At 44.8% G+C, this 13,602-nt stretch overlaps 1 protein-coding gene across 1 annotated transcript in view; it reads right to left on the bottom strand.

Moving 5' to 3' along the window:
- Positions 1-13,602, bottom strand: part of IFFO2 (intermediate filament family orphan 2) — a 51,552-nt gene that overhangs the window by 19,315 nt on the left and 18,635 nt on the right. The window contains exons 2-3 of the mRNA XM_084822066.1: positions 3,743-3,803; positions 1,508-1,603 (exon numbers count right to left, since the gene is read on the bottom strand). Of these exons, the coding sequence (XP_084678192.1) occupies positions 1,508-1,603; positions 3,743-3,803 (157 nt within the window). The remainder of the gene's footprint in view (positions 1-1,507; positions 1,604-3,742; positions 3,804-13,602) is intronic.

Raw genomic sequence — 13,602 nt, forward strand, 5'->3', positions numbered from 1 at the left:
ACACCTGCAATTATTTTGGAAATAAGTCTTCAGAAAGACTGCCACTAAAGACAAGCTAAGCACCCATTTCTCCCACCCCCAACTCAGACTATCCCTGAACTTCCTCTGCTCTTCAATTTATAGTACCTACCCCAGACAGATATTTGTCTAAGTACTTTTTAGTAAGATAGATGGTGCTTTGACTTTATTTCAGAGCTCATATCTGTATGACAGCCAAGTAGGTTTATTTAAAATTATTACGATTTAGTAGTCCATAACCATGCCACCTACAAATCACAAAGATAAAAGAAATATGCCCTGTATGTTTATAGCATGAAAGTTACAAGACGTGGTGTTTAAAACGCAACTGGAATCCTGCCTCTGGCCTCCGTTTGTATCGTTTTGCTGCCCTTGTGCAGTTTCCTTTAGGGATCTTTCTGTGGAACACACTGACAACTTCACCCAACCCAAACAACAGCTTTGACCTATAACAAGCACAGCACAGAGATCTTGACCAAGATGACATTTTCTTTGGAGCTTGGGATTGAGAACCACAATATGCCCCGAACAGATGTTTCCCAGGGCTATGTACAAATCTCTTGTTTTCAGTGGCAGAAGCTGGGACAGTATACCTCTGGCATGTCCCAGGGCAATGTCTCAAGTTGCCCTCTGAAAACAAACTTGAACTACAAAGCAGAAAGGGGATGGATGGGGGAGGAGAAAAGAGGACTGGGATAGCTCTGCTGTCGAATCAGGAGACACGAAAAGTGAACCACATCTTAAAGCGGAAGAGTGGGACATCAGATGGCTTTTCTTCATGTGGACTACAATCTTTGCGCTCAGAGTTGCTACATACATGATGCCTCCTAGCCTCTCTTCTACTGGTTTTGACACCATCATCTTCACTTGAAGGTAAAGTCTCCAAAGCAGTCAACCCCCTCCTGACATCCATCCCTAAAATGGTATTTACAGACCAAATATGTACAGTTTGCATGTGGTCTCGATGCACACAAGCTCCAGGCTTGGGACTTGACTAAGTGACCCAGCAAAGGGGCTTTCACTGGGAATTTCCGAAATCCTCTTAGCAACACGAATCTGAAAGGAACCCTTCAGCCTTTTCTGCCTGACAGCACTTGTGCAGTGCTTCCCCAGTCCTGTGCTTCATGTGAAGGACTAAACCCATTAAGGAGGAAGGGACTCTCCCCTACATTTCTTTTCAGAGGCTACAGCTTCAGGGCCCCCAGCATTGCTAGCTGGTGTGAAGGCATCAGGGGACAAGTCAGGGTTGTGTAATAAGCAGCGAGTTAATGCATCTACACAGACCAGCTGAGAAGCAAGGAGAGGACCGGGGGGGGGGGGGGGGGGGTCTGATGCATTAGGTCATACCAGGCAGCCATAATATGAACTGCAAGCAGCACTCGCTGACATCATAACTTTTTTCATTAATGAAGCTATGAAAATGACTTTTTTAAAAAGAGAGATAGGCAGCAGCAGAGCCAGGCACAGCTCAGCTGGTCGGCGTACTTACGTCACTCATCAGACCCTTGAAGACAACCAGCTCAGCTTTCAGCCTCTCGATCTTCTCGTTTAACTCTTCCTGGAGAGCCTCAGCTTCTTGGGCTTCCTAGAGGAACAAAGGAAACAAATGGTGGGAAGGAAAAGGGGCATGCACCTTGGATACAAAGCTCAAGAACCAGATCCAGACTTACCCAAGCTTAGAGAAGACATGCTTGGAACTGCTGGGATTTAAGTCAGTCATGACTAGCTAAAGTCTCATTGATTTCAAGGGTCTACCCAAGGTATGGCTAAGGCTGCATCCAATCCAATATCTAGTCACAGTCTCATTACACTTCGTGGACTGGCCACTTACTCCCAGGTAAGCCACAGAGTGGCAAGCTACCCCAATCCCCATTGCCACTGGCACCACAGTGCTATCCTAGGTGCCTCTCCAAACCTCTTCAAACACAGGTATTCAATTCCTTTCGACCCAAGGGCTTAATTCAATTTTGGAGAAGCTAGGAGAAGGCGGGGGGGGGGTGCAGTACCAAAAACAACAGCATATTTCAGCTTAAAGCTCTTCCTGCCAAGAACTAAGCCTTAGGAGAGGCATTTCAATCTTTTAGAATAGAGAAAAAACAGCACAAATGCCAGGAAACCACCAAATGATCTGTGGTCAGGGGGGAAAGGGGCGTGGCAGTCTGGGGAATCCCAGAGTGCAGGATTTGGACACTGAGCATGAGGTTCCCCACCCATATTCAACCCACAATTAGTAGGCACCACAGTACTAGTCTCCCTCTGCATCTCCTAACCTCAAAGGGAAGGAACAGGTAATGGGAGGGGAGGGCTAGAGAAGAGACAGTAGCGTACGCAGGAATAGCAACCACTAAATCAGTATTTGTAAGGCTGATTTATCCTCCAGCATTTGCAGGCATGTCAAGCAAGAACTGAGGGAAGGCTGTTTAGGGGAGGCCTATGTTGCTCTTTTCTTTGGAAGTAAAACTCCTTTCAGAGAGGGAAGTTCGCAAAAGTTGAATGCTTTGCCTTTTCAGCTACAGATGACAGATCTTACATGAGTTACATGGGTAGTAAGAATGGCTACAGGCTAGTAGCTTTTGAAGGCTACTTGCAAGGTTATGTTAAGCCAACCTTCCCCAACCTGGTGCCCTCCAGCATAGCTGGCTGAGACATGCTGGGAGTTGTAGTCCAACACATCTGAAGGACACTAAGTTAGGGAAGGCTGTAAGCAAAGGCTGTCTGGCAACAATAGTCACCTTTAACCTCAGCATAATTTTAACTGAAGCCTCAGATAGGGCAAACGTCACCTTCGTGTGTCAGACGATCAACAATGTCAATCAGACACCCATAAAACAGAGCTGGGAAACCCGTAATCTTTCAGATGTTGCTAAACTACGACTCCCATCGTCCATCACCACTTTGCTATGCTGTCTAAGGCTGATGGGAGTTGCAGTCCAACAACACCCAGAGGGGCAAAACGTTCCCCCACCTCTGCCCTAGAAGACGACAAGTAAATGGAGCACAGAAATTGCTACTTCCGGGAGTTTCTTGTGAGGGATATATCTGCAAGTAGCAATGGCCATCTTAGCTACTCACAAACAACAAGAACTGAATTGCTCCTGGGCTATTATTCATCCAACACCAGTAGGTCTCCAGTGAAACTTGATCTTAAGTGCCAATAGTGTCAGGAACCTAAGTCTTCTAAAGCAAGGGTGCAGAACTGCAGGCCAAACCCGGCCCTCTTGGGACCCTGATCCAGCCCTCCCAAGGTTCCCTAGAAAGCCATGCCCCCTTCCCCTGGCATCACCACCTTGCCTGCAACCACTGATCATTGGGTTGTTTCCCAGTTTTTGTGTAGTTTTTCCCCTATTCTTAAAGGTTGAAATGCTTCTCCCTAAGGTTTAGTTACAGGCAGTAAAAGCGTTAAGCTAAAATATGCTATTTTTGGTATTTTGGCTCTGCCCCTTTGCCTTTGGCCCCACCCACCACTGCAATGCGCCCCGAGAGCTGCTCCAAAATTGAACTCGGCCCTCGGGCTGAAAGTTTCTGCATCCTCACTCTAAAGAATCTTCCGTCCTCATTATCCTGTGATACAAGTTACAAAAGAGCAGCTGTTTAAGGACTACCATCCCATTTACTGCACACATAAGGATTCATTCAGCAGCCAACGAAACCAATAAAAATCAGAACTGTCTCCCATCAACCTCTGAAGGAAATATACATTCAAGCGCCATTCATCAATACCTACCTCTTGGAGGGTTTCTACCATTGATTCTAGACTCACTCGCTTTGCCAGTTCCTCCTCCCATCTGAAATAAAATAAGAGTTATGCGTTAGAGAGAGAGATTAATAAAAGAAAAATAGTGTCTTTAACACTTAATACAGAGCTCAAGATGTAGGGAGCCCCCTTATTTCAAAACAGCACCTATGCCAGCATATGCTGTTCCCACAATGGCCAACCAGATGCCCCAATGGGAAGCCCACCAGCAGGACATGAGCACAACAGCACCCCCTACCCTTGTTCCCCAGTAACTGGTGTGCATAGGCACACTGCCTGTGGTACGGGACAAAATATAACTCTATCATAACTAATTGATGGCCTTATCCTGCATTAATTTGTCTAATCCTCTTTTTAAAAGCCATCCAAAATCGGTGGACATCAGTACATCTTGTGGTAACATTTCTCCTTCCCTCATACAAATCCAAGGTCATAATGTCAAGAGCACGGACTTTTGTGTGTGTCCTGGTCTTAAATTTTCACTTCATTTATATGAGAAATGGTTTTCCTTTATGGCCACAGATTGTTAAAGGTTATCACAAATGAGCACCTTGTCCCAAAATTAAAATACTGAAGCTTGTTTATTGGAAGAATCCATCAGTAATGCTTTGGGATTCGTGAAAAGCATTTTAACCCTAACATACATCAAGTAATAAAGGATGCTTTTCCAAAATTTTCATAGTTTTATGCAGCCCAAACCACCAGGAGCTACTGCTGATTCCTTCAGCCAAACTTGCCACAGAAAGTTTCCTGTAAGTAAACCTCAAGAATGCACCAGGTCAGGTTTGCAGAGACCTTTCGCTCATCCAATGCCTCACAGCACAGGCTGCTGGAGAATGTGAAAGCCTGGTTACAACGCTGTGACTGATGACAGCCATTAGACTTGTGTAATCCAGTAAACAGCATCCAGGCAATGGTGATTAAAACGCTCCCAGCAGCTTAATTATAACAAGGTATGAAAGGGAAGTTAAGCTTGCTTACATATTCAATTGGCTAATGTTAACAAGGTTACCAGGTGGAAGGAAAAGATCACAGGAGACCGACCCATATCAATTTAGCCAGACTGCAAGAGGAGGAGTGTTGTTCTATCTCCAGGGATTTGAGTTTTCTGTGAGATCCGTGCAATGTTTTTCGTTTACCAGCCAACCACACGCCACTGAATCATTTCCAAATGCAAGGAACCCACATTTACAAGTCACAACGCACCCCCTTAAGGGCTGCATTTAGAAGTCAGCCATTTGCCAATGGGATCATCTCTGAAGTGAGGAACAAAGGCAGCTGTTACAGTGTCATTTTGAGACCTAATTCTTAACAAACCTGCTGCACCTGAATGTGTCTTTTTTTTCTTTTCTTCTTGAACCAAAAGCAAGAACACTTGTGAGCTGTTCGCACACCACAACACAAGATGGTTGTTTCCATTTTTACATCTGCAGGACCAATCTGCTAGCACTCTCTTCCCTTCCCCGCCCCAGTACCAGTAAGTAACTGCACACTTTAGCAGAAAGTGGTCCAGAAGAGATATTTCTAGCCTCACTTTTTACCACCATCCATTTATAGGAGGACTAAAATATTGAGCCTGGAATTTGTTTTTGGAACAAGTGTTTTTAGACTTCAACTTTGGTGACCCTGCTTGCATGTAGGCTACTGACCACATGTGTAATTATATACACAAGCCACAGGATGCTTTTCCAAGTCCTCCCCCGCCTTGTGATCTGTAGGAAAGGGGCAGGGGTACAAAACCGTCACCATTTTAGACTTGCAGATAAATATGAGAGACCTTTTCCTGAGTAAAGGATCCAGAAGCACCCGGGAAGTGACTAACTTGAAGAATCATACAAGATGAGCAACCAGCCCCTGGCGAAGATCCCATGCCCAGCTCTGCCAGCTTGATCACACTGGCTCTTACCCACTTTACACTAAGCTAGATAAACATTTCCCTTTGGACTACAGTACCACCCATTCACAAGAACAGATTAACTACTGCTGCTGCACTATTCAGAAGTGCATACAGAAGCACGTATATCCACAGGAACATGGAAAGCTGCCTTAACCATCTAGTCTATAATTGAGCTACTACAGAGGCAGCAGATGGTAGATTGGGATCTACTGTTAGATCTCTGGATAGGTGATCTGCAGTAAATAGCAAGGGTTTCAGACTCTCAAATCTCTAACAACAACAACAACAACTACTAAAAAGTTCCCCCCATCCTCCCAAAATTAGGTCGCAGGAAAAAGAATGCTTTGGGGGAGGAAAACCAGTAGCTCAGCCTTCCCCAACCAGGCGCCCTCCAGTTGTGATGGAATTATGGGAGTTGCAGTCCAACACTTCTGGAGGGCACCAGGTTGGGGAAGACTGCAGTAGCTGGTTTTTGTTTTGTGAGAAAGGGCTTGTGAGCTTGGTTCTGGTACTGATCCCAAATTCCTGGGCTGAGCCTATGCTCAGAAGCTTCAACAGAAATGTCATTGCCGCCAAGAAGAAGGACAGCAGAGCGGGGCCAATTCAGCCTCCCCTTGGCAGGGAGTTTTGGAGCAGCCACCAAGAATCACCACCGAACATGCCTCCAATGGCAGTGTGACTGAGAGAAGGGCCTCCCCAAGGATCTTAAAACCTGGGCATGATCATATGGGGGAATGTGGTCTTTCAGGTATAGGGTTTCTCAAGTTATACCTCCAATATTTAAACTGACAGCCTCAGTTGCTTTTCACAAAGGCTTAATCCAGCAATTCCAATTTCCTTTAGTATGAAGCAGAGCAAGACAAGCTGGTATGAAAAAGCAAAATGCTAGGAGGTCCCTTCCCCAGCACTTGAGTCATTCTGAATGAATGCCCAAAAAATACAACAAATCACTTCCCTGGCATAGGCTGTGGGATGCTTGGTAGTCTCAGTCATACCAGTGGAGTTGCAACAGGTTTTACCATCTTTATTCAAACCCAGTTAATTTGGTTTATAAGGTAGGAAGACCCAATCCGAGTTCACCTGACCTAACAGTATATTTTCAAGGGGAGATGACATAAAGTGACAAAATAATGTCATATGTGAGTGTATCTATTTAAAGACCAATCCAAAACCACAATGCTTTCAGTTTCAAGGATGGTCAAGCCAGAAGAGCAGTTTTTATCAGAGGATGACATTCTTTGAACATGAGCCAGGGACTGCATTTCACTAATGGGGTTCCCCAGCATAAGTCATTAAAAAAGGCTATCTTGTACTTGGCTTTGACTGTTTCTCCCATGACGCTGATTAATTTCTTGCAAGTCCTGCATGGGCACATTTAAAAAACCAAAGCATCTTACCAACTCCTTCCAGCCGTGAGCCATGCCAAGCAATCTGACACAAGAAAACTAGTGAAGACAATGCATCGGCTGGTTCTTCTAAGATTTATAAACGGGCAAGACTGGAGAGTGACACATCAAGCATCATATCCACAAACAAATATTGTTAAAAAGGACACTGGGCAAGATCCGACAGAAGTGCTACAAGCAAAACAGAGGCAGTGTTGGGGAAATGCTTGCAGCTAATGGTTATGTTCTATCTTATAACCATTTCTATAGAGTCTAGTTTCCTTGCAAAGGGAGCTGCGAGACACTGCTGCAAGATGCTTCAGCTGTCCTTAGGAGATGCTTGACTTTGAAGCAACCTGAGAGGCTTTGCATACAAGTGGTACTGCTGTGAAGCCTAAAGAGAGATGCTGAGGCAGCAATTCCTGATCACATATGTCTCCTTCCCCCAAAGCAGAGGAAAATGCCTGACAGCTTCATCAGCATCCCTTTAGCAGCAAAAACACAGGAGCCTGTAATTTATTGGTAGGCTTGGGATGGCAGGCCCACCTCCATCCAGCAGGACCGTGAGGTCTCTGAGCAGGCAGACCAAAAGACACACTTGCCCTGCAAGACAGCTGCTCTCGCTAGTTTCAGATTTTTCTTGGCTCAAGCATCCATTCCCACAATGTCCAGCTGCAGCAGCCAAGTCTGGGAATATTCAGCGCTGGAGCAAAACACTGCCAAGCAGAATTTACAGACTGAAAAAATGCCATTAGCAGCCGAGTCACAGGCTACTGGGATTATTTTTAAATAAGGTATCAATTCCAAAATATTTAAACACCGAGCATGATCTCAGCCACCTTCCTCTCTCTAAGGGCAGCCATTTAAAGCGTTTTGACCACTCTCAACATTGGCATGCTCATTGTTACAGTTACTGGGAAATGATGGGGCAGGCAAGCTGAGGCAAGGAATCCAGTCCCTTTATTTCCACACTGCATTCCAAATATATTCTGTCATGGCAGCCTCAGACCTCAAACTACCTCCTATAGCATACGCTTCTTCTACGTAGCCTGGGAGAAGAAGGGAAGGGAGAGAAAGCTTTCTAGAGGTAGCAGAAAAACCGTTACAGTATTATGCATTAAGGTTACAAGACAAAAGGGACCAGCACTAACAAAAGCAGTGTAGAGGTGAGTCAGAGTTTCAGCTACGCATGAGAAAAAAATATTATCCGCAAGTTGAGCTGCCTTCCACAGAAAGCTGAACAGTGACAGTAGAATGAAAAGACGGTGGCCATTATAGGTAAATGTTTATCTTGATCGGGAGTATCCCTAAATCATCACTTCCTTTTGAATTAGTCTGAATCTTTCCATGTTTAAATCTTGCATCACAGTGGGGTATCCCGATGAGATGGGGGGAAATGTACTGCCTACAACAACGACAGATTTTACATTCTAATTTTCATAAGAGCAAGGGCAATAAAATGTATGTTATGTGGATGGGTGAACCGTCCTATATTTTGGGCCAGATAGTCCAACACATCCTCACAGATTGTCTGTGACACTCTTTTTTGGTATTTCTGATATCAGATTCCAGGGTGCCAAGAACGCAAAGAAAAATAAAACAGTTTATCAAACAGTTTGTGACAGGCCTCCTTTGTCTCTACGCACACCAAAGAGTCAAGATAAATTGCTTCCTGCCTCTTCGCTACAGAGGAATGATAAATCATCTTGCTGCCTGTTAAAGTTACAGCAAGCCGGACCCACAACAAAACATTACTGTGTATCCTCAGCGCCTAACAGAAGCACTGGACAGGAACCTTGTAGCGCTGTTTGGGGTGGATCTAGTTCAGGAGCTGGGGATGGGGGGGGGGAATGCCTTTTTGCTCCCCTGCCCTCATGGAACCAACCTCTACTGTGCTATACAGAGCTAAAGGACTCGAGTTCAGGGCAGGTGCCAGCTCTAAACGTGAATGTTTCATTGGTATATAGCAGGGTGTGAGGGGAAGGTTCTAGTGGATGGAAAGGAAAAAAGGTATCCTCTTTCCTTCCTGAAACCTCCTCTTATGGGGCAGGGAAGTTTGTTTGTTTGACCTCTCATGATGCTCGTCCCTCCCCACCAGGATACCATAAACTAGCTTTTTCCAACTGGGAACCTTCCATGTGTGTCAGACTACAACTCCCATTGCCCCTTAGCCAGCACGGCAATTTGTAGCTGGCTTGTAGCTGCACTCGTGTTGTAGATTTTAGTACTGTCTAGGCCAGGTGTCTTTTTTCTGGTGTTGGTTGTTTTTATGGATTGTTGCTGTTTTTTCATTGTATGGAGTTTTCTTATATGGGATTTTATTGCTGTAAGCCAGGGGTGGGCAGAAGGTAAACCTCCAGGTGTTTGTACTTCAACTCCCAGAAGTCCCTTCCAGCATGGCCAATGGTCAGGAATGCTGTGAGTTGAAGCCCAGAAGATCTGGAGATCTACTTTCTGCCCACACCTGCTGAAAACCTCCTTGCGAGGGTTCTTGCCCTGAAAGGCAGCCTAAAAATATTTTAATTAATTAAAATTTAAAAATAGTCCAACACATTTGGAGGGCACCAAGTTGACAAAGGTTGCCACAAGCTCTTAGCAGCTCCAGATGGCCAATTTGCCCCTTTCTCTCCCCAAAACCCCATATCCAACAGTTCCTGAAGACCACTGAACATCCTCAGTGCTGATTAGGATCTTTGGGGCCACAGGGGGATGTCTTTTCTTTAAACCTACAAACTAATATTTTTCTGCATACCTCAGGAGTGCCCAGAACATGCAAAAACCACAACCTTGCCTGAGGTTGTCCCATTTTGCTGCCAAACCAGACCAGACCGCCAAGTTCGATATTAGATGGGATGATGGTTATAATCACACTATCATCCCTCCCAGTGCAGTACGCCATTAAGCAATTTCAGAGGACAGGTGCAGAACACACTTTAACTGCAACAGAGAAGAGCCACAGAACACTGCAAAGGAACGAGGGAATGCCTTCAGCCCATGGTTGCTTTTGTTCTGAACCAATGAAGCAGTCAACCCAGCTCAAGGGAAGAAATTGACCATCTTCCTTCCCTGAGCTACCCCTGAAACAATCATGTGTATCAGATGGATGCAACCAGGTAGCAGATGCCACAGTTTTGACTTCAAGAACATAGGGGATGCTTGAACATGCACTGCACATCTAGTTTCTGAAGTTAATTATTAATTTTGTGAGAACAAGATTGAGGGAGTGTCATGATAGATGCCAGTTTTCATCTGGGCACGAGGGTTACGCCTAGCTTTTGCTCATCTCTTCAGCGGGAAGCATCTGAGGTATTTTGTCATGAGCCCCACCAGTGAAGACAAAAGGAAGAACAAAGATGCCAGGCTCAGGTAATTGCACCCTGGGCGGTACCCCGCTGCTCCACAGTCACAGGCCAGAGACACGTTTTCCCACTTGCTACCCTATGGCGACAGTGCTTGTTCTATTAATTGCAAATCTTTTGATGCCCATGCTTTCCCAAGGTGTACTTGACCAGTAGGGTGTGCCCCACCATTTGCTGATGTTGGCAAGAGATGTGATGTTCCGCATGCTCAAACAACAACTACTTTACTTCCTTTGAAATTACTCATGGCAGCCTCATGTGTGGGTCTGTAATAACAAGTCCACTCATCCCACCTTCCCATAGCTAAAGAGTTGACAGTCATTTACCGACCACCCTGGGCGGCATCAATGGCTTTTCACCTGCTGGGCACACCGTCGTGGCAGCTGCCAAAGAACTCTGACTGAAATACCCCTCTTAGAGGGCCTTCATCTCTTGACCACATGGAACCCATTTGATAAAAGAATTAGACCACTAATTAAACATCTTAGAATTTCCAAACAAAAATGCTACCGATATTTTTATTTAGTATGTGAGACCAGGGAGTGGGGGTGGGAGACTGTAGGGTACCACGAAACTCCACTAAATCCCCAACAGCATCTGAATCAAGTTCTCCAGATGTAAGAATGTGTTAAAAAGGCCATTAGTTGGCAAGGATGCTGCAATCAGCCCTTATGGCAAATCTATTTAATTAAAATATGCACAGGACTGTGTAAATCTAACAATTCTGCACAAGCACAGAAAATGCACAGGCAAACAGTTTAGCATGCTGAAAACCTCCACTTCCATTAAAAAAAGAAGCCTGAAGATTTGGGGGGGGGCGTGGATGCACATGTATGAGCAAGATCACTGCTGCCTTTGATTAAATGTTCTTTCTTTCAAGCTCTTTGCCACTGCCCACACCCTCTGACAAGGAAGGAACAGAATTATGTAAAATTAACAAATTCTTAATCTGTACAGTTCCTACGGTTTAGAGCCTAGCTTGCACTGGTGCAGAATTCAGGTTACCAAGATGAAGCATTCTGGGTAAACACCTCATACCACCAGCTACTCTTTAGAATCTTGACCAGCAGAAGACATTATGCCACAGATGGGAGCTATTTGTTGTTTGATAAAGCTGGCAGTTGATAGGTGATTTTGACGAGGGGAGAGAAAGACAGGCAAAACCACTGCAAGTAACTAAAATAACCACAAGCATTTTAGCAGGATTCTGTTTATATTAAGACTCTTAAAATTTAATCCAGGGAAAGGGGCACTCCACCCCTTGAGTCTTGGATCCTTACTGAAACACAAAATTAAACAGCTACTGAAGAGCTCCACACAAAATGCTATAATTGTAATGGGAACATCCGATTCCATTAAAAGCTGGCTCAAATGCAACAGTATTCTCAAGTGAAGCTGTCCAGAGCATGCAACGTAGAAGCAGGCATCACTCCCATTTCCCCCACCCACTAGGAACATACTAGGAGCTGCCTTATATCGAATCAGATCCTTGGTCCCTGTAGCTCTGTATTGTCTATACTGACTAGCAGCGACTCTCCAGGGTTGCGGGGGGGGGGGGGGGGCCTATGTCTTTGCACTAAGTCTTTGACAACTAATTAAGAATTACTTCCCCTCACTGACAGTGTTATTAGATTTAGTCATTGGGGCTGGGGAAGGAGCCTTCCATTCGGTATCAAAAGTCAACTGAATTAATTTCCATACCTATTCTCCCTAATTATGCCCAAAAATGGAAATGCAATTCCTCCTGAAGGGGGAAAAGGTTAGCAAGAGGTTTCATGGGAATGGTATGTGCACATCAGAACAATGACAATGCCTTGGAGGTGAGTCCCTACCTTGTAAGCATCGAACCATTACGCATGGTGATTAAATTCACCTAGAGGAAAAAAACCCAAACAACTGGCTGTTGGAGCCACAACAAACACACACCACCCTTTAAGAACTCTGTATTGGTCTAAAGCTCTGCAAAGCAAAACTCCGCCACGCTTAAGTTTACAGAAGAACCCAGCGGAATGCGCTGGGTTGTGGCTTGGGCTGCATTCTTTAAATTTCTGGCTTTAATTTGAACAGGGCATGCCCGTAAGCAGCTCCTGTGCAGTAGCTGCAATACATTAAAAAACTTTCCAGCTGACTGTGGTCAAATCTGTATGTGTCCTGTGCTCCAGCTCTTGCTACAAAGATCTCCTCTGCTAAAAGCAAGGAGCTGCTCTAAAATAAGAGCTGCCTGCTCTACACACTCACCAGCCCAGAGTTCTCCCAGTATAATGCAAGCAAGTCTTTACCATGTGTCAATTTTCCAGAGCCAATTCCAACACACTTATTTCCCACAGATTTTTAAAACTGAAATGAGTATTGTAAATATTAAGCGACAGCCCATTTTCTGAGCCTTATTTGAATGGGTGCCAACCCAGAAAAGCTCTGATGGAATAGCATTCATATGACTGAGGAGACTTAAGGAGATTCCTAGTCTACTTATGTTATGCTGGGGACATGAATGCAGAGAACTAGTTGCCCACTCACTTGATCAGGACATTTTGTCCCAATTTATATCCTCAAGGCCAGTCTTCCCCAATCTGATGACCTCCAGATGTGTTGAACTACAACTCCCATTATCCCCCAGCCACCATATAGCTGCACTGCATTCAAGGGATATACTCCAGATATTTCTGCCAGAAAGAACACCTCCAAGAACTTTGAAACTAAGAACTTGTGCTGAGCTTTGTTTCTTTCCTCCTCCCTCCCAATCCCTTTTCCTTTTATGTCGTGTTTTTTAGACTGTATGCCTGAGGACAGGGACTGTATTATTATTAATCTTTGTAAGCTGCACTGGGAGCTTTTTTGGCTTTAGAACAGAATAAAAATGCTGTAAATAAATACTTTTTTTGTAATGCAAAGGATGGGGCTTATTGTTTTGAAGATACCTCAAAAACAGGCTAACCCGTCAAATGGTTACTCACCTCAAGGATATATTGAAACATGTCTCTGGAGACGGGATACACATTGCTTAAGGCTTAAACGCAGCAACAGGAAAGTCAGCCCTCCGAAAACAGAAAGGAGAACATAGCAAGCATTCGACAATGTGTTATCTTGGAAGTTGCCACGAGTGAACAAACCACTACTTCTGAAACACCTTCCTTACGTCTGCTGAAGGGCACGCCGTAGCAGCATATGACTGGGATGAAAGCCACAGAA

The sequence above is a fragment of the Heloderma suspectum genome, chromosome 15 (genome assembly GCF_057233095.1).
Source record: "Heloderma suspectum isolate Gila_16-S chromosome 15, 16-S_ref, whole genome shotgun sequence".
Lineage (NCBI taxonomy): Eukaryota > Metazoa > Chordata > Lepidosauria > Squamata > Helodermatidae > Heloderma > Heloderma suspectum.